This window comes from Emydura macquarii, unplaced genomic scaffold (assembly GCF_026122565.2).
Source record: "Emydura macquarii macquarii isolate MOO-44397 ecotype Brisbane River unplaced genomic scaffold, CSIRO-AGI_Emac_v2 contig_2680, whole genome shotgun sequence".
Taxonomy (NCBI): Eukaryota; Metazoa; Chordata; order Testudines; family Chelidae; genus Emydura; species Emydura macquarii.
In genome coordinates, this window is record NW_027132817.1 from 2,013,516 (window position 1) to 2,037,563 (window position 24,048).

General features: G+C 41.4%; 1 protein-coding gene across 12 annotated transcripts in view; it reads right to left on the bottom strand.

Moving 5' to 3' along the window:
• DST (dystonin) overlaps positions 1 to 24,048 on the bottom strand; it is a 453,158-nt gene that overhangs the window by 112,162 nt on the left and 316,948 nt on the right. For all 12 annotated transcript variants that reach the window (XM_067565502.1, XM_067565501.1, XM_067565500.1 and 9 more), the window contains 6 exons: positions 20,489 to 20,665; positions 11,201 to 11,324; positions 4,749 to 4,957; positions 2,101 to 2,418; positions 1,748 to 1,914; positions 90 to 246 (listed from right to left, as the gene is read on the bottom strand). In XM_067565502.1, coding sequence (XP_067421603.1) covers positions 90 to 246; positions 1,748 to 1,914; positions 2,101 to 2,418; positions 4,749 to 4,957; positions 11,201 to 11,324; positions 20,489 to 20,665 — 1,152 coding nt within the window. The remainder of the gene's footprint in view (positions 1 to 89; positions 247 to 1,747; positions 1,915 to 2,100; positions 2,419 to 4,748; positions 4,958 to 11,200; positions 11,325 to 20,488; positions 20,666 to 24,048) is intronic.

Below are 24,048 nucleotides of genomic sequence, written 5' to 3' on the forward strand. Positions count from 1 at the left end.
ACTCATCTTTTAACTTCATGCTGTTACGTTATTAACAACTACCAAAATTCCATTAGCAATAGTATCCCTTCTTATATACAATCTCTCACCCTAATATCTTCCAACGGTTTCTTTAAATCCTCTGTATTTAAAGAGGGTTGCACAGCTGGAATTCTATCTGTTGTCTCTTTCATCCATTTCTTTAAAGATTCTACAAGGAGCTTGAAAGTATCCATTTGTTCCTGACAAGATGATACATCCTCTTCTCTAGACAATTAAAGACAGCCAAGACAACTTGAGTGCAAAAAGCCATTCATCATTCTGATAATTATATCAACAAAACTAAGTAATTATTGATCCAATCATTCTGCCATTGAAGGCAATGGAAGCTTAGTGATTGACTTCAATGAGTATGGAAGAGACCCATGAATTTACAGTACAATTCAAAACTACCCTTATAATTGTAAAATTTTGTTAAAGTTTTCTACCTCAGCAAGACAGATAATTAATAGCAGAGCTGAAAACCTCAAATATTTTCTAGTCAATGATCCAATCTGAGATGATGAGAGTTTGGGAAGCAAAACTTATGAAGGCATCATTACATCATCTTGTTTTGGGACTTATTAAATCTGCCTTGTAACTTATATACCTTATAGTTAAACATCAGTTGATCCTGAAGTGATATTTCAGTGGTGCTGATAAATTAAGTATACACAATCCTACGCGATAAAAGCAAGAACAGTATGAGATCCAATGCTTTTAAAATGAGGATTTCATTCTTTGCTGTTGCAAAAAGACTCATAAGGGGAAAGGGAGATATAACATATAGTATAATAGAGACAGTGTCTCTGACAGCAACAGTATGGAAAGATTAAAGAAGGGGAGAAAGTAGTGAGCAAATAAGAACTTTGCTCTAAAAAGGAAACTTGTGAGAGTACATGTCCCCTATGTCTCACCAGTTTGATTCCACTGTAAAGTAACAACCAGAGAACTGAGTGCTGCCTAGATCATCAGAAAGTTTTGGATTTTGAAAAATCACTATATACCAACATTTAAAAATCTGTTTCTTGGGAAGGCCTATCTACCTTTCTATGTTGTCTGACACCATATAATATCTAAGCATGACTTCCAGACCCAATACTGTCATTGACATCAATTACATGTGCATGCTGAGAGGAGACAATATCCCCTGGTGTAGCTACTTCATTTTTGTGACATCATTTTGCATAGCAGTTCATCTAAAAGGGAATTTTACATGGCTCCGCAACTTGGTTGGTTTGCAGCTTCTGGACTGGACCAGAACCAGAGGCAATCTGATCTCAATATATTTTGTAGGTATGAGCGACATGTGGAAAATCTAGTTTCTGTATATATCTAGCTCTGTACATATAGCTCCTCTGTACATAATGAAAATTCATTCTTTTAGTTTTGCTTTAACCCCCTGCATTCCAGTCATAACTTTATAGCCGCTTGCCATGCAGCACCTTGTATTCCATCTGAAAAGCAGCATAGTAGTTACTATTAGAACTGATAGCACTGCTGCAAATACCATCGCAGGAGGTGAGCATTGCTTTCTTTTCTGCAGATGATACTGCCTTTGAACCATTTACCTTCAAACAGCCTACAGTGTGCACTCAAATATGAGGTCTACCTTTTTCTTAATCAACACCATACACTGCATAGAAAAGCATGACATTCATTACAAAATTTACATTGTATTGTTTGCTTATGAAGTGGAAATAAGGATATTAATGATTATTGTACTAACTTTTCCTTCACAGTCTCTTCCACTTCCTTAAACTTCTTTGTCAAGGCATTTAACTTTTCTAAAACCAATGCTTTGTCCCCAGGGAGACCATGGACAGAAAGCTCTTCAAGAAGCTGATGCAAAACTTCAAGATCTTTTTTATGATCTATCAACTCTGTACTAGTTTCCTGAAAAAATGAACAGAAAGTGCATGTTTCACATTAGGCTGTAAGATCAGTTGTACAATATTCAGTCCTTGATCTTAGCTGTTCTGTTAAAGTTGGGGAACCAGATTGTTATATTGATTGTGCTACCATGAGGTGAGTAAGTGAGGGCAGAAATCTACAATATGTACAAATGGATCTGTACAATACCTGCATATATTGAGACACTTCAGTAACATCCTTTCCCGGAGCGTCAGTTTCGTTGAGAGCTTGAGTTTTCTTGTCTAAAAATGACTGAAGTTTTTCTGACAGGCCTTCAAATAACTCCACTTTGGTCTTCAATTCCTCCATCTTTGCAAGTTTTCCTTTGTGTTTGCTACGAGCGTCAGAAAACCGTACAGAGAGCTCATTCATTTTCGCTTGTAGAGAGGATGCAGTGGATGGATCTGTTGTTTCTATGAATTTGTTCACTTTTTCATTCATAGCATTTATACTACTTTGGCGACCTGCAATATCTTGTTCCAGCATCTGAAACAAACAACAATCTTTGTTTAGAGGTTCTAATGAAATTTTAAGAAATGACACTGATAACTCAGGTTCACCCAACAACAACAATAACTAAAAATGTGACAGAAAAATTTAAAAATCACAAAACAGAGGAATACACAGGAATATCAAAGAAAGAAATAGATGAGGTAACTGAGAGGAATGAAGAATAGAAAAGCACCTAGACCATATGGGTGCATGGATTCTGACTTGAACAACTTGATAAATGTTTGAAGAACAGATGTCCAAGATTGATGGAGACAGGGAGAACCATACTCATACAAAAAAAAAAGAAAGAAGGCAGCAGTGATCCTACGAATTACAGACCGATCAAGTGTTTGCCAACTATATGGAAACTTCTAATGGCAATTCTGGCAAAGATGATCTGGATAGCACTAGCTTGCAATGCAATGCTGCCTCCTGAGCAAAACAACTGCACAGTAAACATAAAAGGGACAAAACAGCCAACTCTTGCTGAACAGGAGGATCCCAGAAGACGCAAAACAAAAAAAGAAAACTTAGAGGTGGTGTGGAATAGACTACCCCAAAACCACATGACATTCGTGGATCATCAAGATACTGATATGCACAAAGTTCATCCAAAGATCTTTTCCTTTCTGCAAAGGTCTATGGTTAACTGGAACATTCAACTCTACCTGCTGGGGACACTCGTTGATGAGGTTCAAATTAATAGAGGAATCTTTCAAGTGGATTCCTTATCACCAATGCTGTTCATGGTAGCAACACAGTGCAGCTGACATGGATGCTCTGCGAGATAAATTGTGCTTATCATATCAGCAAAGTGCAACAACCGCTTAACCAGACATTATAAATAAATGATCTGAAACTATATGGACAGTCATAAAAGGATATAAAGAGACTGATCATGTGTCGAAAAGCTATCAAGCTACAGGTTGGTTTGGCTAAATGTGGTTCAGCATCTGTCAAGAGGGTCAAACCAGTGGCACAAAAGTTAAAGAAAGCACTATCCTAGATATGTCAGCATGGTTCCTACCAGTATCTTGTAACTGTCCGAACTACAATATAAAGAAGTCAAAGAAGAACTGAGGACAGATCCAAAGTTTACACTCAATCAATGCATGGACAGCAGTGGAGAGAGATTGAACTCATTAGCGATAGAAGTTTGACAAACTCATTGCTTGTAGAAGGGTACCTCAAAAGAGAGACAGAAAACCTTATTATGAGCTCACAAGAGAAATTCTTATGGCTTAATTACTTTCAAAACAAAATTGACTCAGAACTGCATCTCGAACTGCAGAATATGTTCCGAAAAGGAAGAAATGGTGGAGCATACGTTGAGCACCTGCAGGAGCTGAGCTGGGAGAGAATATATGAAAAGACACAATGAGGTCACCAAGAATATGCAGTGGAGCCTCTGTGGCAAGTACAGATTTAAATGAACAACTGAATCGAAAATGCTCTAGAGAATGAAGAGGATAAATTTTTCTGGGATCTGGCAATTGTCACAGATCAAACAGTGCAGGCAAACAGGCTGGACATTGTTATTGTATAACAGAAGACAAACAAGACCAAGTTAATAGATATTACCATACCAACATATAGAAACATACAAAAGAAACAGGAAGAGAAGATAGCGAAGTAGCAAAGTAGCAAAGTGCATTGATTATGGAAAACTAGAATAAAGATGATCCCAATGATTAATGAAGCTCTTGGAGTGAATCCTAAGGGTATGATTGAGCAGCTCAAGAACATATTAGCAGTGCAAGGTGTCATGATCAGGGGCCTCCAGAAGACAGCATTCATAGACACTGTAAGAATTTTAAGGCAAGTTAATGTAGATCAAGTGCATTTGAGCATCTAGAATGCAGGAATTCTGCAAAGGGTTTAACAAAATTATTGACTGCCAAAACCAACAGAGTCAGTGCCTGGTCAGGATTTATTGGTGGTTCCTGAGGAATTTGACAGTAGCTTTCACCTTTTTATACTTCAAAGTCTTGTAAGTTGTGAAGGATATTTGTTTTTGTTTTTAAATCTCCATGATGCAATACTAAGGGATAACAACAACAATACCACCTACCTCTTAAGAAGAAATAATTACAACTAAATCCTGATGTAAATCCATGGATTTCAGTGGAGCTACTCTGATTTACATTAGCTGAGAAACTGGTATTTTCAAGTATGGCAGACTACAAATAATTCAGCACCCATTTTTATTAAAGTTTATTTTGTATCCATTAAAAGAGTTGATTTGAGAGTAAAATTATTTCTTGAAATTATTAAACATTATTTGAATTAGCAGGAAAATGTTTCCATCAAAGAATGCTACTTACAATATTTTTACTAATGATATCCTGAATAGCAGCAGAATTCAAAGGCACTTGCCCTTGTTCTTCAAGGCTCTTTTCGACACCTCCGATCCAGTCAAGCATTTCATCCAAACCATCTTGCACACTTAGGGAACGAGTCAGAGTAATCTGGAGCTTCTCATTCCGTTCATTCACAGACTTAGATAAACTGTCATATCTGCCGACAATGTCATCTGAAAAAAATAAACAGAAAGGAAATCACTGAAAGTTTTCCTTTATTTCTCATAAAATCAATGGGACAAATCCTAAGGTTCTAACTCTGTTTTTGCTCAGTCCTCAGTGGATAGCTCTCTGAAAACATCCGCTCAATGTGCAGCAGCAGTCAAAAAAGCAAAACAGAATGTTACGAACCATTAGGAAAGTGATAGATAATAAAACAGAAAATATCATAATGCCACTATGTAAATCCATGGTACGCCCACATCTTGAATATTGTGTGCAGTTCTGGTCACTCCATCTCAAAAAAGATATATTACAATTGGAAAAGGTACAGAGAAGGGCAACAAAAATGATTAAGGATATGGAACAGCTTCCATATGAGGAGAGATTAAAAGGCTGGGACTTTTCAGCTTGGAAAAGAGACAACTAAGAGGGGATATGATAGACGTCTATAAAATTGTGAATGGCATGGAGAAAGTGAACAAAGAAGTGTTATTTACTCCTTAACACAAGAACCAGAGGTCACCCAATGAAATTAATAGGCAGCAGGTTTGAAACAAACAAAAGGAAGTACTTCTTCACACAATGCACAGTCAACCTGGGAATGCTGTAAAGGCCAAAATTACAATGAGGTTGAAAAAATAATTATGTAAGTTCATGGAGGGTAGGTCCATCAATGGCTATTAGCCAAGATCGTCAAAGATGCAACCATGCTCTGGGCATCCCTAGCCTCTGACTGCCTAAAGCTGGGAGTAGATGACAGGGGATGGATCATTCGATGGTTGCCAGTTCTATTCATTATCTCTGAAGTATGTGGCATTGGCCACTGTTGGAAGACAGGATATTGGGCTAGATCAGTGGTTCCCAACCTGTGGTCCGGGACCAAAAGTGGCTCACGGGGGTTTTCAAAGTGGCCCTTGGCTCCCCACCCGCTGGCTGCAGAAGGGAGCCGCTGCCTAAGGACCCAGGCGGAATGTGTTTCCGCAGGGCTAAAAGACTGGTGCAGGCTCCTTGCTGCAGCCAAGGGGATGGGAGATCAGCGCTCCCGTCCGACTCGCTGTAGCAGGGAACACAGCAAAGCAGCAAAGCGCTCCGCCTAGGTCCATAGGCGCTGGGGTCCCTTCTGGAGCCAGAGGGAGGAGAAATCAGGTTTCCCCTCCCCTGGCTCCAGCAGAAAACAAAGCACTCTGCCTGGGTCCCTAGGTGCTGAGGTCTCTGTGGCCCTCAAGCCAAAAAGGTTCGGAACCACTGGGCTAGATGGACCATTGGCCTGACCCAATATGACCATTGTTTTGTTCTTATGAGCAAACGTCACAGCAAACTTGCCTAGATAAAGACCTCAGCATTTGCCTGTTGACAATACACAATCAAAAAGCTGGATCTTCATATATGGCCAAGGAGCACATAGGAAAAGTCAGGGTGTGGGGGAAATGTGATTTAAAGCTTGCCATTCCCATTCCTGGAGCAATTGTTTGCTGGGCTGGTCCCTGGGCTACTCTAACTTAGGCCAGCTGTTAGCGGCCCCAAAGGACTGAAGCAGCAGATAGGGATTAGTGCACATAGCGCATCCCAACCCCGCACTCCTTCCTCCAACTACACTCTCTATGCTGTCATCAGAGTGGGATTGTATATCTGCTCTACACAAACAGATGATCCACCTTGCACTGGGGACAGCCTACCAAAGCCGAATGCACTGTTGGCCAGAATCCACTCGTGTGACCCAAACTGGCCACATCATCCTGGAGGATCTAATTCCTAACGTATTAACTCATTTAATCCACTCCCCTCCCTTTGCATCACTGTTCTTTAAAGAACATTTAGTTGTGCTTTGTCCATTCTAGTTTTAATGTCTCAGGTAATGATAATTCTAACTGTTACTTTGGTAGACTGTTACACAGCCTAATACATGTCACTAGCTTAAAGTTTTTCCTGATATTCAGACTTTTTTCCTCTTTCTTTTAATTTCACTCCACTATTCCTAATCATAACGCTGACTATTTTCTCTTCTTTCTTAGTGTTTACATGTAAACATGTTAGTTAGTTAACCTGCCTCACTCTTTACAAGGCCAATTAGTCAACTTTTTAAATTAAAATATATTTTACAGTGCTCTCAAATTTTCAAATCTCAATGTGGGAAATAATCAATAATAATTCCCCAACCAGCAAATAGGTCACAACACAATAAGTATCAGTAGAAGGATTATTTTTAATATGAAATTTTGAATACTCAAAACTTAGATACAGTGTACAATTTAGATATACACCATTCTACCTATACCATCTTTGTATATATTGACAGGATATTTACAGGCCCTCTCCAGCAGTTGTTCAGGAAGTCAGCAACTGTTCTGAGGGTGTTCAGAGTGTCCTACTGAATCTTGATCAGGAACTAGGGAGATGACTAGGGAGGAGCACAGAAATACTGCTCGAGCATGCAGGAGTGAAATCAGAAAGGCCAAAGCACAACTGGAATTGCAACTAGCAAGGGATGTGAAGGGTAACAAAAAGGGTTTCTACAAGTATGTTAGCAACAAGAAGAAGTGGGCCCCTTATTGAATGGGGGAGGCAACCGGGTGACAAATGATGTGGAAAAAGGTGAAGTACTCAATGCTTTTTTTGCCTCTGTCTTCAAGGTCAGCTCTCAGATTACTGTACTGGGCAGCACAGAATGGAGAGAAAGTGAGCAGCCTTCATTGGTGAAAGAACAGATTCAGGACTATTTAGAAAAGCTGGACATCCACAAGTCCTTGGGGCTGGAGCAATGCATCCGAGGGTGCTGAAGGAGTTGACTGATGTGATCACAGAGCCATTGATCATTATCTTTGAAAACTCGTGGTGATTGGGGAAGGTCCCGGATGATTGGAAAAAGGCAAATATAGTGCCCATCTTTAAAAAAGGGACGGAGGAGGATCCGGAGAACTACAAACCAGTCAGCCTCACCTCAGTTCCTGGAAAAATCATGGAGCATGTCCTCAAGGAATCTATTTTGAGGCACTTGGAAGAGAGGAAGGTGATCAGTAACTGTTAACATGGATTCACCAAGAGCAGGTCATGCCCGACCAACCTGATTGCCTTCTATGATGAGATGACTGGCTCTGTGGATGTGGGCAAAGGGGTGGACGTGATCTTGACTTTAGCAAAGCTTTTAATACATTCTCTTGCATTATTCTTGCCAGCAAGTTAAAGAAATATGGGTTGGATGGATGGACTATAAGGTGGACAGAAAGCTGGTTAGATCATCGGGCTCAGTGGATAGTGATCAATGACTCAATGTTTAGTTGGTAGCCGGTAAAAAGCTGAGTGTCCCAGGGGTCGGTCCTGTGGCCAGTTTTGTTCAACATCTTCATTAATGATCTGGAGGATGAGGTGGATTGCACTCTCAGCAAGTTTGCAGATGACACTAAGCTGGGGGGAGTGGTAGATACGCTTGAGAGTAGGGACAGGATACAGAGTGACCTAGACAAATTGGAGGATTGGGTCAAAAGAAATCTGATGAGGTTCAACAAGGACAAGTGCACTTAGGACGGAAGAATCCCATGCACAGCTACAGACTGGGGATTGACGGGGTAGGCAGCAGTTCTGCAGAAAAGGACCTGGGGGTTTACTGTGGACAAGAAGCTAGATATGAGTCAACAGTGTCCCCTTATTACTAAAAAGGCTAATGACATATTGGGCTGCATTAGTAGGAGCATTGCTAGCAGATCGAGGGAAGTGATTATTCCCTTCTATTCAGCCCTCGGGAGACCTCATTTGGAGTATTGTGTCCAGTTTTGGGCCCCCGACTACAGGAAAGATGTGGACAAATTGGAGAGAGCCCAGTGGAGACCAACAAAAATTATTAGGGGGCTGGAGCACATGATTTATGGGGAGAGACTGAGGGAACTAAACTTGTTTAATCTGCAGAAAAGAAGAGTGAGGGGGGATTTCATAGTGGCCTTCAACTACCCGAAGAGGGGTTCCAGGGAAAATGGAGCTAGGCTGTTCTCAGTGGTAGTAGATGACAGAACAGGGAGCAATGGACTCAAGTTGCAGTGGGGGAGGTCTAGAGGTTGGATATTAGGAAAAACCTTTTCACTAGGAAGGTGGTGGAGCACTGGAATGGGTTACCTAGGGAGGTGGTGGAATCTCCATCCTTAGAGGTTTTTAAGTTGCAGCTTAACAAAGCCGTGGCTGGGATGATTTAGTTGAGGTTAGTCCTGCTTTGAGCAGGGGGTTGGGACTAGATGACCTCTTCAGGTCCCTTCCAACCCTAATCTTCTATGATTGTATGATCTGGATCAGAGCCAGGTCTTACTGATTGCTGGGAGCAAGAACTCCTGAAGCTTAGAGTGTGTGGGTATTTCTTTCTCTTTCATTTGTTTGGGACTGAGGCACAGAAAAGCAGCTGGGGAACATGGATAACTCACTTATTCAGGACAGGTGGCCTCATTGCCTTTAACAGGCCAAGTAAGGTGAATTATACAAGAGTTCTAAGTGACAGAGGGAAACCAGAGAAGCTGTCCCATGGGGCTCCTGATTCCTAGGGCTGAAGACAGTGAGCTCTGTAAAACAAAGTTTCTGTTTCTACTGTTTGATTCTCACTGTGGCATTTGTTATCCATATAAAAGAAAATGAGTCCAGACCTGTCCTACTTTTTTAGTCACCCTAAATACCCTCAGAAAAGCCAGAGATGGTTTTCTTTTTTAGCCTTTACTGCTTCAGAACTACATCTGTCCATTAACATTGATACCAGGCCTTCCAAAAGGTGTACACATACCAAATATCTATCTTTCATTCAGTAAATAATCAGCTAGGAAGACAAATAGAGAAAAATAAAGGAAAAGTAACCAACCAAACTGAAAATTCACTTAAAAAATATCACAGGTAAAGTGTGAAAATTCTAGAGAAAACGCCAGCTGAGTGTAAGCAAGACAGGAGGTTTAAGAGAGGATTTTAAGAAAGAAACTTGTACGCTGTTAAACAGATGTACTCTGCTGACTTTAAGGTTGAAACCAGGGAATTAAAGGATTAAGCCTGCATATCCATCTTTCCCATTGTATCTTTAGGTTTGGATACATGTTCTAATAATGTTGTCTACTATGGCAGTAATAATTTCAAAGAACTCTCACAAGTCAATTAAATCATCATCTCCCGTAGCGGCCTTCTCTTCCCCCTCTTCTTACTGAAACCACACGTCCATCCTTAATCAAAAATTGAGTTTAAGCAGCCATTACCCATCTGTTCCACTATAACAGTTTCTCTGTGCCAAAGTCTTTACTCTGCTGTATATTTCTTCTGTATAGTACATTACTAAAGAGAAGGGTAAATTAAATTTTAATCCAGTTTTGAATTGGACACAACCCAAATATGTTTATTATATACGCACTGATTCTGGAAATACTTACACATGTACCTAATTTAAGACTAATCGTGCTTAAAGATAAGCACTGAAGTGTTTCAGGACAGAGTCTATAACTGCAAAAATGGTAAAAATTGAGGAAAGACTGTCATTATGATTTTACATTTTTTTATTGTTTAAGAATAGCTGTTAATGCAGCTGAAAGACAACAGGGATTTTAAATTATAGCAAGCTACATGATACTTAAACAAATGTGCATTACAGTATTTTGCCACTAACATCAATGGGTGTGAGACCAGACCCTCTAAGATTTGTTTTTCTACTCTGCAATTTATTTATGAAATTACTAGAAGATATAGTGGGGAGACCCACAGAAGTCTTGAAGTTCCAGGCTGGGGTAAATGGCGTGTTCCAATATATCTAGCAGTGACAATGCAATCAACAGAAAAATACTAAGGGAAGGAGGAGAAATGATTTAATTAGCTGAGTAGTTTTTAATTAATTAGAGTCAGGACACAGACAGCTGGGGGATACTTGTGGTCTTCAACTCTCTCTTTCTGTTGCAGACTTCCTGTGTGACCTTTGGCAAGTCACTCTTGGGCAAGTCACTCTTTGTCTCAGTTTCCTGTCTGTACAATAGGGCAACAATAACTCCTTTCTCTATCCTTTGTCTGTCATGTCTGTTTGGACTGTAAGCTCTTTATTTAAATACTACTATGGCAATATTATTTTATTTGTGAATATGTTTTCTTTTTTAAGAGCTACAATAAAGTAATTGAGTAGTGGCAGCATAAGGCCCAATAAGACATAAAAATGAAAAATGACAAGGGAACGTGGAACATACCTCCCTTATCTCCACCAGCACGTAGGTGCAGACTTGAGCAACAAAAGATGCGACTGGGAAAAATAAAACTCTTACCCAATGTTTTCTGGATTTCATCTTTGTCTGGCAGTAAAGTTCCTCTGGTATCCAAAAGTACTACAGCAGCTTTTTTTAGTTTCTCTACAGCAACCTGGTGGTTAGACACCTGCCCCTGAAGAACCTGTAAAATTGCATTGATTTAAATTTCAGTGCTGTTTACTAAAGCTAAAAGTCACACACTCAGCATACAGATATCTAAATACATCTAACATGAGCAAGCAAAAAGTATAACAGAGCAGTGGTAAGGGCCATAGCCTGGATGCCTACACGTCAATTCTTAAAGGACTGTTTCATGCACAAATCTCTATTTTCAGAAACAGGAAATGGTGCAGCATGGTACAACTTGGATGCCTTTTGGAGTTTATCGTAAACACATACTTCTGTTTTGCCATGCAGTTTTATCCCTCTCTTTTAGAAATCTAGGTGCCTGTGGAATTCCTTTATAAACTTACTTCAGTTATCTAACCACGTAGATTATTATATTTCCAGGGCATTCCTATTCACTCATAGTTTCTCAATGTTCCTATTTTGTTTCCCTACTTTTTGAAGTCTTCAACCACAATGAACATTGCTAAGAATTTTTCAATCCCTTCTATCATACTGAGGATTTCTATTAGTTAACTTCAAAGTGTCAGTTTTCTACACTGAGTACAAATCAAACGCTCAAATCTTTTCTTGCAAGGTAGATTTCTGAGACTAGGTATCATAACAATGATCTTTATTTGCATTCTGAAGGCAATATCATCCTTCCTCTTGCACGGCAACCATTAATTATATACAATATGCCACTTAGGAGGTAAACTGTAATATGTCAAGAAATGTTCACTATTACGCTGCACTTTTCATATAAATGACTTAAAGCATAAAGATGCTATATGTGTATATATCTACTATTGTAGAAAAAATTATGTAAAATAGCATGTGACTACGTAATTAGTTAACATGCATCCTTAACGTTGGTCATTTCCTTACTTTAATGCTTAAAAATGCAATCATAACATTCTCTTTGTATAGAATTTCATAAGCTTTTATTTAATATTTTTTTCAGAGAACATTCACTCACCAAGACTTCAAAGCTCTACTAATTCCCAAAAAACTGACATTTAAATGAGCAAATTCCATAATTTTAGACTATTTGGCTAGACATTAGTTTAGAAAAGTCCAAAGTGGAGAGCTCTTTTCAGGAGGTGCACAGTTGAGGAAGGTGTTTTCTAGCTAAGATGTCTCACTATGGGGTTCCCTCCCAAACAATTTTCAAAATGCACAAGGGTGCCTGTGCATCTTACAAGTTGATAGAAGGGGCCTTCACTCAATCCCTGGTGCACCTTGCAAGGTTTGTGGACATGAGAGCCTATTCCCTAACAACTACACATTTCACTATGCAGTGGTGTTAGCCACATTAGAATGTACAATGAATCCTCCTTCCATCACATGAAAAAAACTATTAGTCATACTGAGTGCACAATTTCAAATCTCCAGCAATTTTAACAATGCAGTTGTTTTTAAAAAAGAATAACAATTTTTTTAATAATGGGAAACGTTCATTTTTTATTTCCACCCTCCTTAAAAATAGTAAAACCATTTTTTCTCAAACTTTCCAAAAGTACCTTCAGGAAAAAAACAGTAAAGAAAAATTTCAGCCTCTAATATGATGTTCATTGAGTAATAAGCAACTGAAAACAGAGGGCTGGAATGCAAACCATTATACACCCTTAACTATAGCAGTTGACACCACTCCTGCTATAACTATGAATAAAGAGACTACCTCTACATCAGTTATCAAAAAGAAAAACAAACGTATTTATCAACACAGTATCAGAGAACTGTGCACGTTTCAGTGTATAAGAAAGAATTTACAGCATTTGGCCATCAAGAAACAGTCCTCATCAGGTTATACTGAAAAAAACCAGTTATTAACCTTTCCCTAACTGTTGTTCTTCGAGATGTGTTGCTGATGTCCATTCCAATGTAGGTGTGTGTGCACCATGTTCACCGTTGTCGGACGTTCTTCCCCCAGTGGTATGTGCCAGTTTGGCTCTGGTGCCCCCTGGAGTGGCGCCTTCATACTGCAGTATATAGGCAGCTGCGACCCCCTCAGTTCCTTCTTGCCAGCTACTCTGACAGGGGGGCAAGTGGGTGCGCTTTGGAATGAACATGAGCAACACATCTCGAAGAACAGTTACAGAAAGGTTAGTAACCGTTTTTTTTTCTTTGAGTGCTTGCTCATGTCCATTCCCACGTAGGTGATTCCCAAGCTGTGAGTCAGGAGGAGGGACCGGAGGTCTGCATTGATAGAGACTGTAAGACTGCTTATCCAAAGGCAGTGTGATGGCACAGTGAGTAGTGAATGTGTGTATGGATGACCAGGTCACCACCTTGCAGAGATCCAGAACCAGGACCTGCACCACAAAAGCTGCTGATGAAGCTTGAGAGCTCATGGAATGCCCCATTAAGTGAGGAGGCAAGACCTTTGTCAGATCATAGCACATGCGTATGCACGGTGTAATCCATGAGGAGACTCTCTGGGCCGAGACTGAACCCCCTTTCATCCTTTCCGCAATTGCCATGAAGAGTTGAGTGGTTTTTTTAAATGCTTTGATCCTCTCTATGTAGAATGCCAAAACACATCTAATGTCAAGAGAGTGAAACCTTTGTTCCTCTCTGGCAGCATGCAGCTTTGGGCAAAAAAACGGAAGAAAAATGTCCTGGCTACAATGAAAGTGCAAGACCATCTTAGGAAGAAAGGATGGATGTGGTCGAAGTCATACCCCGCCCTTAAAGAATACAGTATACGGTGGTTCAGAGGAAAAGGCCCTGATCTCTGAAACCCTCCTAACTGAAGTAATGGCAACTAAGACAACTACTTTCCAAGAGAGATGGAGTGAGGAACATGTCGCCATAGGCTCGAACATGGGTTCAGTGAGCATGACAGCACCAGATTGAGGTCCCAGGGAAGCAGGGGTTGACGCATCTGGGGATATAAGCGCTCCAGCCCCTTAAAAAACTGGGAGCAAATCAGGTTAATGAAAACAATTCTGCCATTTACCAGTGGATAGAAAGCTGAGATCGTGGCCAAGTGAATTTGTATGGATGATACTGCAAGGCCTTCCTTCTTCAAGTAGAGCAGATAGTTCAGCATAAAAGGCAGGAATGTCTCATTTGGCAGGATCCCTTTCTTTGATGCCCATAACGAGAACCCTTTCCATTTTGTCATGATATGCCAAACTGGTTGACGGTTTCCTGCTATTCATAAGAACTGTCTGAACAAGAACTGAGAAGTCCAACTCTGTCTTGGAGTTTCCACGCTGTCAGATGCAGCAACATGAGGTTCAGGTGGAGCAACTGACCGTGTTCCTGCAAGATCAGGTCTGGGAGCATCAGCAGGCTGATAAGTTTGTCCTTTGACAGGTGCAGGAGAGTTGAGAACATTGAGAATGTTGTCATGGCCATGCCAGGGCTATAAGGATCATCCTCGTTTTGTTCTTCCTGATCTTAAGCAACACCCTGTGGATCACAGCCATTGGAGGGAAGGCATAAAACAGACTCTCTCCCCAGGGAAGAAGAAAAGCGTCCGAGAGGGATCCCGTACTGTGCCCCCAATATGAGCAGAACTGGGGACATTTTCTGTTGAGCGTGGTTGTAAACAAGTCCATTGGGGAAATCCCCACTTCTGGAAAATGACATTCAGGAGGTCCAGACACTTGTGATGGTTGACGTGAGCAAGCACTCGAAGAAGAAGGGATGACTGAGGACAAGGAGACCATGCGGAACTTCAATTTCTTCATGAATTTGTTGAGGTTTGGCAGGTCTAGGGGCTTTGTAATCATCCTGTACTGGAGATATGGATGTACCGGCAGTGGCCTCGTCCGGGAAGGAGGATGAGGTGGCCACGACTGTCCTGGGGTCCTGAGCCTGCTCCAGTGCTGGCGAGTCCCCCGTGGGAGTACCGCGAACCTCTATCACATCTGTCCCTAGCACCAAGCCCCTCTCTGATGTGGGAGAAGGGGACACTCTCACCTCAGAGGGCACTGAATATGAACAACCCATGTGGGAGCCTTGAAAGGTCTGGGCTGTACACGGTACCCACACTGGCCACTGAAGAGGCATCTACTATTGGGTGGGGGGCCATGCTGGCGGAACAGACACCTGGGATGTTGTCTCATATCTCTGGCTTGCTCGGTACTCACTCCATCATGACACACACAATTCCACCTGGGATATCGAGCCAGAGGAGTCACTTCTGGGTGACCAGTGAGGCACTGTTACCCTTGGCGGTGTGTATCGGTGCCACGATGCTGAATAGTGCTGTGATGCTGAGCAGTGCTGAGATGGCAGGCAGTGCCAAGATGCCAAGTGATGCCACAACCTGGAGCAGTATTGTGACTGTGAGCAGTACCATGACCTGGAACAGCGTCATGATTGTGAGCTGTGCCAGGACTCTGGCCAGTGCTGGGATTGTGACCTGTGCCGTACCGGCAACAGTCACAGTGTCAAAGCTTGTGAGGCCAGGTGAGATGGGGGTCGGTGCCGTGCCATCATCACTGGCTTGCCCAAGGTCAGGGCTGGTCTCCATGAGGCAGCCTCTTCCGTCGGAGCTGCCCCTGGTGGGCCCCAGCTTGAAGGAAATGGAGGTGCTGGGAGGGTCAAGAGACTCCTCGCTGCCTCGTGTGCCTCTTGAGTTGATGGTGCTGCCAGGGTTGAATCTCCTTTATGGCTCATCCTCACAGGAATTCCATGCGCATCAGACTCAACAGTTCCCCCTCTGGGGCCAGAGTCAACAGTGCTGGCTAGCTGACAGCCATATGGGAGTGGTCTGTTACAGGTCACACTTTCTCCATGTTCTTCCTTGTTGGGGAGCATTCCTGGTTTGACTTCTTGTACTTCTTCTTTGACACCGGTAGTGGAGAATGGTGCCACGCAAATGGTGCTGATTTTCTGGCCACCAGGGAATTGTCATGATGCCAGGTGGACTGATATGCCAGGGATACCCAACTACCTTGTGGCTCTCTGATTGAGGCCAGTGCACTCCTACCCAAGGGGACGTTCGGTGTTGGGTCTGGTTGTCATTCCAATGCAGGGCAAAGTGCAGCCTCCATTAGGAGGAACTTTAGTCTACTGTCCCTGTCCTTTTTGGTCCTTGGCCTGAAGTTCTTACAAATCCAGCACTTCGCTGGGATATGTCCCTCTCCCAGGCACTTCAGGCAACTGTCATGTGGGTCACTTACTTGTATTTTCTTCGGGCAAGTCACACACTGTTTGCAGCCACTGTTGGGATTGAAGAATACCCCGGTGCCCTGGGTGGGCTAACCCCACAGGGCAGGGATCCTAAGTACCTAAACTAATCTAAGTTCAATTTACTTAACTATTTACACTCTACCAACTAACTATTTACAACCTATTACAGGCATAACCACTGAGGCGTATCACTTGAAGAGCAAGAGAAGAACAGCTTTCCAGCAACCATCACTAATGGAAAGAAGGAACTGAGGGGGTGGCGTGGCAGCAGCTGCCTATATACAGTGCCATGAACGTGCCACTCCAGGGGGCACCAGAGCCGACCCAATGCGTACCACTGGGGAAAAAGCTTCCGGGAATGATGCATACAGCACACATATACCTATATGGGAATGGACATGAGTAAGCACTCAAAGATTAGCAGCACCTTGATGGTACCAGGGAACCCACAAAATTGCCTTGAATCAGGAAGAGCACTTAATGAACTTTATCTTGCCTCACCTGGTGCCATGAATCTTCTACTGACACTGGGACACATACCTTACATTTACCTATATGATGATGGTCTGTATTGTTTTATACTCTAAAGGCATGGGTGAGCACAATAGACTGAATACAAGCTCTGTAGGGCAGAAACTCTGATGTTGTCAGATCCTACCTATTATGCAATGTTACATACACTTACAATGCTACATTAATAATCCTTTACATCCTTTACTGATGGTACCTCTATGCACTTTCAGGCAGCTGGAAGACAGGTGCACTGTAGTTCTTCCATACCAAAACAAGGAAATCATTCTGGTGCAGAACACGCTACCATTTTAGTTTAAGAATTGGTATCAAGATTTACTTCAATACACATCTGATATTCCAGCCACCACAGAGAAATTCAAACCTAAATGAAGAAACTAAAACCTAAATGAAGAGGCATTTTCCTTGCACTAGCCACATAAATTGTTTACAAAATTAAAAAAATAAAAATAAAAAATAGGACGAACTAGAAGACATTAGATGGTGATAGAAAGCAAGCAAAGCTTGTGCCTAAAGCACTGAAGAATATTTTGAAGAACAGTTAATCCCTTTAAAAGATTATCCTCATCATGCCACCAAGGTCAGTGTCTGGATGGATTAGCAACTGCATATATTGGCTGCAAGTGGCAGCTTTAATTTACAACACCTGACTTTTTCAAAAATTCTCTTTGTTTTGCATTTGCTAATTGGCTTTCTTTATTCATTCTGGTCTAAGCCTCCAGTTTTTATTCTTCCTTTGACTCTTTTGAGCCTGTGCACCTCCCCCTCCTTTCCAGAACATACTGGTTGAGTGTTCTTTTGTGTCGCAAGTAATCCATGTAGGAGTTTCATAAAGAAGCCATAGTATTCACTTCTTTTGTATTAGTTGCATGAAAAGTGGCATTATATAGGATATAATTCATTTGGGAGTAGGGAACTAAGAGTTTAAAAACAGCTTCAGATTGTAATCAGTCTTGTTCCTGCTTTTCTAAAACTCAGAAGCACAAATGTAACTAAATCAGTTTGAAGTTCAGAGTTCAAAATTTACATTTTTAATCATAAAAAAACCCAAATGTTACTTTTTAAAAAGTCTGATGATTGTTAGAATATCACAGTGTCATCTATCATTCTGCTTTGTTGTACCACAGTGTTGGACGACCCAGTGGCAGTTTTCAGTGCTGCCATGTGGGGGAGAGAAGATTGGCGACAGGTACAGCATTTACTTCCCAGGGGGAAGGTCACTCTTTTGTGTCTCAATAAAAACCAGCTTGGAAGGCTCTGAAAGTAGCTTGTCCAGGTTTATGAGCTAAAGGAAACACTTGTCTGGTATGACAGCTATTTGTAAAGGGCAAGAACGGTAATATAGATTCAATCAAGGTTTTCATACATGATTATTAGAATCCTGAGGTATTCATAATTACGTTATAAAATGCATGTTGAATATTCTGTCTGGCAGAGAGAGAGAGAGAGAGACGAATTACAGCTGAGCAGTTATCTTGCCAGCTGGAAAGTGAATTAAGAATATTCCAATTCAATTATAATTACACTATGAGACAGTTTAATGATTTTTTTAAAAATCCTGGCTCCATCATTGTCAATAGGAGTTATGCCACTGACTTCAATGGGCCAGGATTTTACTCCATGTTAAGAACATAAGAACATGCATATATTCTTATGTATGTTTTAATTCTGCTCCCTCCTTCTCTGCCCACCAGGCTGTATTTATTTTAAACCATGATACTGTAAATTTACACAGTGCTTTATAAAACACGGAAGAAGACCCTGCCCTTGCCCTGGAGATCTTTCACTGTATCTTGGAGAAACACAAACATATGGCAATAGTTTAAATATGCAAATTCTAAGGGCTATATTTTGCCTGGCTTCTGCTGATGTAACCAAGGGACTCAGGGCCATGGTGACAGAAAATCTGCCTAGAGGGGTGAGTCACTTTGGTACAAGGTGCACACAGCCCTATCAGGAGCCTGGACCCACTCAACACCAGCCTGGCAGGGAGCAGTGCTGGCTAAGGAGGGAGCGTATTCAGGGCCCTGTGGGTGTTCAGTGATTCAGTACATCCCTAGGTCTTCACTAGTAGTGCTCCTATGGAGTCCTAGCAATGACTTAAAGCCGGCCTGCTTGACAGCACCTCCAGAGAGGGCCACAGAGCAAACACTGCCTGTTCTGACCCGAGTACAGGGGCCAGTGCTGGTGTAAGGGGGTGCAAAGTGCACCCTCCCTTGCCAGTGTGTACAATCAAGCCCTTAGTAGTATATTCAAAGATGACAAAGTTCATCATCCCTTGCACAAGGTACCTTATACCAGCTCCCAAACCCTCTGTGATTCCAGAGACAGAACCAGCTTCTGTGGAAACTGCTTACTTACTATGCCTAGCCACATGAGATTCCCTTCAGGCTGCTGAGCATAGCAGCAACAATTCAGTCAGGCACAGGTTGTTTTTACCTCAGTGTAGTTAGTCAAGGTCAACCCTATGCCCCACCCCCAGGCTGGGGTTTACCTTGACTAGTTACACTGAGGTACAAAGTATATATATTGCCTTGTTTCCACTAGGATTTTACAACAAGGCAGATATCTTGAGTTAGTTATGTCAATGCAAAAACATGCTTTTCTTCCCTCACCCCGCAGTGAAGGCCTTAGAGACCATGATAGGACCTAATGTAGGGGACAGATTTTCCACATCTTCCTATTGCAGGGTTATTACACCTTCCTCTGCCGTTTCTGGTATAGAACAGTGTCAGAGACAGGACAGTGGAATCAATGGACCTCTGGTTTAATTCACCGTAACCATTTCTATGATCCTATGTCAGGGGTGGCCAAACTGGCTCGTGAGCCAAATGCGGCTCTTTTACAGTTAAAGTGCGACTCACAGAGCCCCCTATCCCCCATCCATTCTCTGCCTGCCAGACTGGGGTGAGGAGCCCAGAGCTTCTGCCCTGCGTCAGGGTGGTGGGGCTAAAGGATTTTGCCCAGTGGGGAGGTGGGTGTCGGGGGGGTCAGTAAGTTTGGCCACCCCAGTCCTATGTAATCATATCCCAGCAGAAAAGGAAAGGGGCATGATTAAAAAAACAAAACAAAAACAAAAAAAACAAAAGTAGGAAGTCACAGACAGAGACGTGATGCTCCCTTCTCCATCAGCAACCACAGCCCAAATCCTGCTACCAAGAGTTCACTGCAGTAACTACAAAACCACTGAGTCTCCTCCCAGCTGCCAAACCTTCCAGCTTTTATCCTCTCACCTGATAACTATGTCTAAGAACTTATTTGCTCCCACCCACTGTTAATAGCATTTTTTTAATTCCTCACTGTATAAGCCAGTTTCTGTAAAAGTGTTTTACTTGCAACACAAATATTTTTAGATGAGACTTCAGAAAGTCAAATTCAAGGCCAATAGAAGCTATATATATATGATGCAAGAATTTGGCCCTTAATCGCTTCAATTATGTTAGACTGTTCTGTCCTTCCAACAACAAGCAGTTCCTTGTTTAGTTTTTTTTTTTTAAGGCTTTTTTTTTTTTTTTTTACCTTGGTTTCTTCTAATTGCCTTTGGAGGTTTTTAGGATCCACTGCAATTGGCTCAGACAGTTGTTTGTTCACAGCTACTTCAGAGGTCTGGAGACCTGACAGAAGCCCAGATGAGGCTTCTTCATAATGCTGGTATTTATCTACCAGGTCTTTAAGGTTATTTCCAAGTATACCACACTAAAAAAAGTAAAAGGAAAAAAATAGACATTAAAATATATATTTTATTTCATGTGAACAGGATCTCTTAGGGATTTCAGAGTAGCATATTGTGATCATAAAAATATTTCCCTCAATCTACAGTGCCCAATGTTTCATATTTGCATGTTTACAGTTAGACACCTTACAGTGTTGTCACTGGGAGCTACAAATATTCAGTATCTCCAAAAATTATGTGCATAAAAATATGCCTACTGTCAGGCACTCAAGTTTGAAAATTTTGACCCTCAACTAAAGTCATTTTTACAAGAAATGTAATTTAGACAATTAATAGAATAGGTGATTTAAAAAAAATTAAAACAATTAAGTTTGCTTTATTAGTAAATGGATTATTTGTAGAGGGGTACCGATGGGCAAGATAACTGTATTTGGGATTGCCTAAACCACATGTTGCAAATAAGATAAAACGTTAGGCTTATTCAACAGAAGTTTTGCCATGGAGCTCTCATCTACACAGAGATCTGTGCAGGTGCAAGAGTCTGCCCAGTTGGATCTCTGAGACCTTAGATGATGTGCACAAAAATACACATAAGATGACACTCAACCAATCTGCAAATACTGGGGCTGATTCTGTTCTCACTTACACAGGTTTTATATCAGTGAGGTTACTCCTGATTTACATTTGTAGAACTAAGTGCACATTTCTCTTTCTGTGACCTAAAACTCTGGAAAAGCTACAGGAGAATCAGCCTAAACAAAGAGAACAAAGAAAAAAATTTCAAGTCTTTTTAATAGATTCTCTGCTTTACCAGGGTTTTTTTATTTTAAACCAAGTTCTGATCATGGTCATGAGTTGTTTTACCTTGTTTCTGGTAAGGAAATCCACATGGGAGTGTCAGCAAGGACCCTAAAATTTGGGCAAGAGAAGACCCTGGTTTTCAGAAGTGGCTTATTTATTTAGCAAATCTGTACCTGCTAAGGGACCACTACAGTGTTTACACTTTGTTTCAGTCTTTTAAGAATGTGATGTTTTTTCTGATCAGATAGAGCAGGATCCTACAGTCCTTTAGGTTAACATGCCTCACCATTCACACAGTAAATTGTGCCAAGTAATAAAATGCTAGGGGAATTCTTCTGGTATCTGTGGAAACAGTTTTTGTTCTGCTTGCATGAAGTCATAATATTTACTGATGGTTACATTAAATATCTTCAGAAAATTAAAAATATGACATTCCAATTATACCTTTTACACTTATTACTTAGTCTCCACCTAGCGGCCAAACATTAAAAGGCATTCCATTTATCTAAGAGGAGACTGGAGCCTTTGGTACAATACCTACAGTTATGTACAAAACTGTACATGTTAAAAATTATTTTATAACTTGATTCATTTATTCATATAGATTTATACAAAGAATAAAATGGGGCAGCTATCCAAGGCTCTAGTCACTCCTGCCATCGATTACACAAACAAAATTTAGAAATCTCAATTAAAAAACCCCTCTGGCCTATATGCACAAAATTTAGGCACCTAAGTCCCACTTTTGGGACCACTGTGATGCACAAAACTCCGGCTGAACCCTCAGGTGCCTGAACTCATTTGGCGACTATTTTTTTTCAGTAAAAGTTCTCTAGGCACCTATGTTTCTACCTCTGGGCATGTGCATGGCTTCTTGTTTCAGTCTGGATGTCTATCTTCCACCTAAACTCTAGAGCGATTCACAAGCCAGGGAAGAGAAGTGTTCGGCCCCCTAAGTCACGTGTGGGGCCCCATCCGGTAGGCAGCCCCTGAGTACATCTGACTGACCCCTAAGGCAAGCTCACACAAATCAGTTGGTGGATGGGGAGAACTCTCTCATAACTGTTAGCCCAGAGGTGAGTACTGGGATGTGGGAGACTCCTGGTTCAAGAGGGGGGTCTGCCTGAGAGGGAGAAGAGATTTGAACAGGGATCTGCCACTTCTCAGGTGCGGTGTCCTAACGACTGGACTATGGGATATTCTGATGTGGGGCTTCCTCAATCTTGCCTGCTCAAGTTGTTGCACTTTGGATAAATAACTGAAGAGTGTGTGTGTGTGAGAGAGTGAGTGAGAAGGAGAGGACAAGTCTAAAAAAATTATATAGCCTGGTGGTTAGAGCACTTAGCAAAGCAGTGGGAGACACAGGGTTCAATCCCAGTGCTCCAGGCTTAGGAAAGCTTAATTTAATGAAGAAATGTATAAGATATACCAGGCCTTTTTTTGTTCTGAACATTTAGGGTCAAACATTCAAAGAGTCTTCAGGCTATGTGTTCTCAATGTGCATATGCACAGGGTATGTTGGTGACTTACCCATATGTGCACACAAATGGCCATCTGCACCTGGGGATGTAGGTTTTGTGCATGTACAAAACAGGCTCTTTGAAAATCTTGGATATAAAGTCTTTACCCCCACCTAGATTAATCTCACAAAAAAGCCAATTAGGTAGAATCCAGTCTAATAATAACAGCAGCTTTTGCTCTTACTTTTCATTGCAGCTTTTGTAAGAAAATGACAATTAGTTTCTCCAAACAGGGAGAGAGATGCTTCCTCACCAAAAGTTCAAGAAAACAGATCAGAATTTGGTTTCATAATCAAAGTGTCATGTCCTGACCTAAATCAATGACTTAGATAGTGATCATGCAAGAGCTCACACAGAAACCATCATAGGACTCAATCCTGCAAGATGCAGAGTATTTAGCAAGGGCTGAGCGTCCTCAGCTCCCAGAGACTTCAGTGGTACCTCATAGGATCAAGCCTTTATTGAGAAAAGGAATGCTGGCCAGAAAAACAAGGATATCCACTACCTCTTGTTGAAAAGTACTAGAGACTATATAACATCTCCCTGGAGAACAAAAAGTGATGAGTCAGAATGAGTCTTAGTGACATGAATATTCCAGCCAAAAGTTGGCACCTTCTACCATTAATCACTGCAGCAGTAGCAGCTTAAGCCCAGGTAGGGATTTAAGCCTATGAACATCTGGCACAGGGATGAGACTGCTGAGCTGAGCCACAGTGACACACAAATAAATCTCTCTTAAACAGACCAATGCCACTCTGCGTTATGACTGTGAAGATTAGAGTTATAATGGTTCTATCCATGCTGAACATTAAATGGAGTGACATTTGTTGCTATCTGAAGGTTGGTCCGATGTGAAATGAGTTGGTGATTTAGTCCAGTTCCTAGTGAATAGGTGTCCTCAGAGCAAAGGACACATAGACAGAATTCCTTTCCCTCCCCTAGAAGTTATCTTCCCATGACAGAACTAAGATAGGCTGGCAGGGCAGCGTGGAGAAGCTAGCACTGCTGCTGTCCACGCTATACCTTTCCAGTGGATTAGTAAAGGACTAGTCTAAGACTGTTAATCTAACACCTCTCAAAAGAAA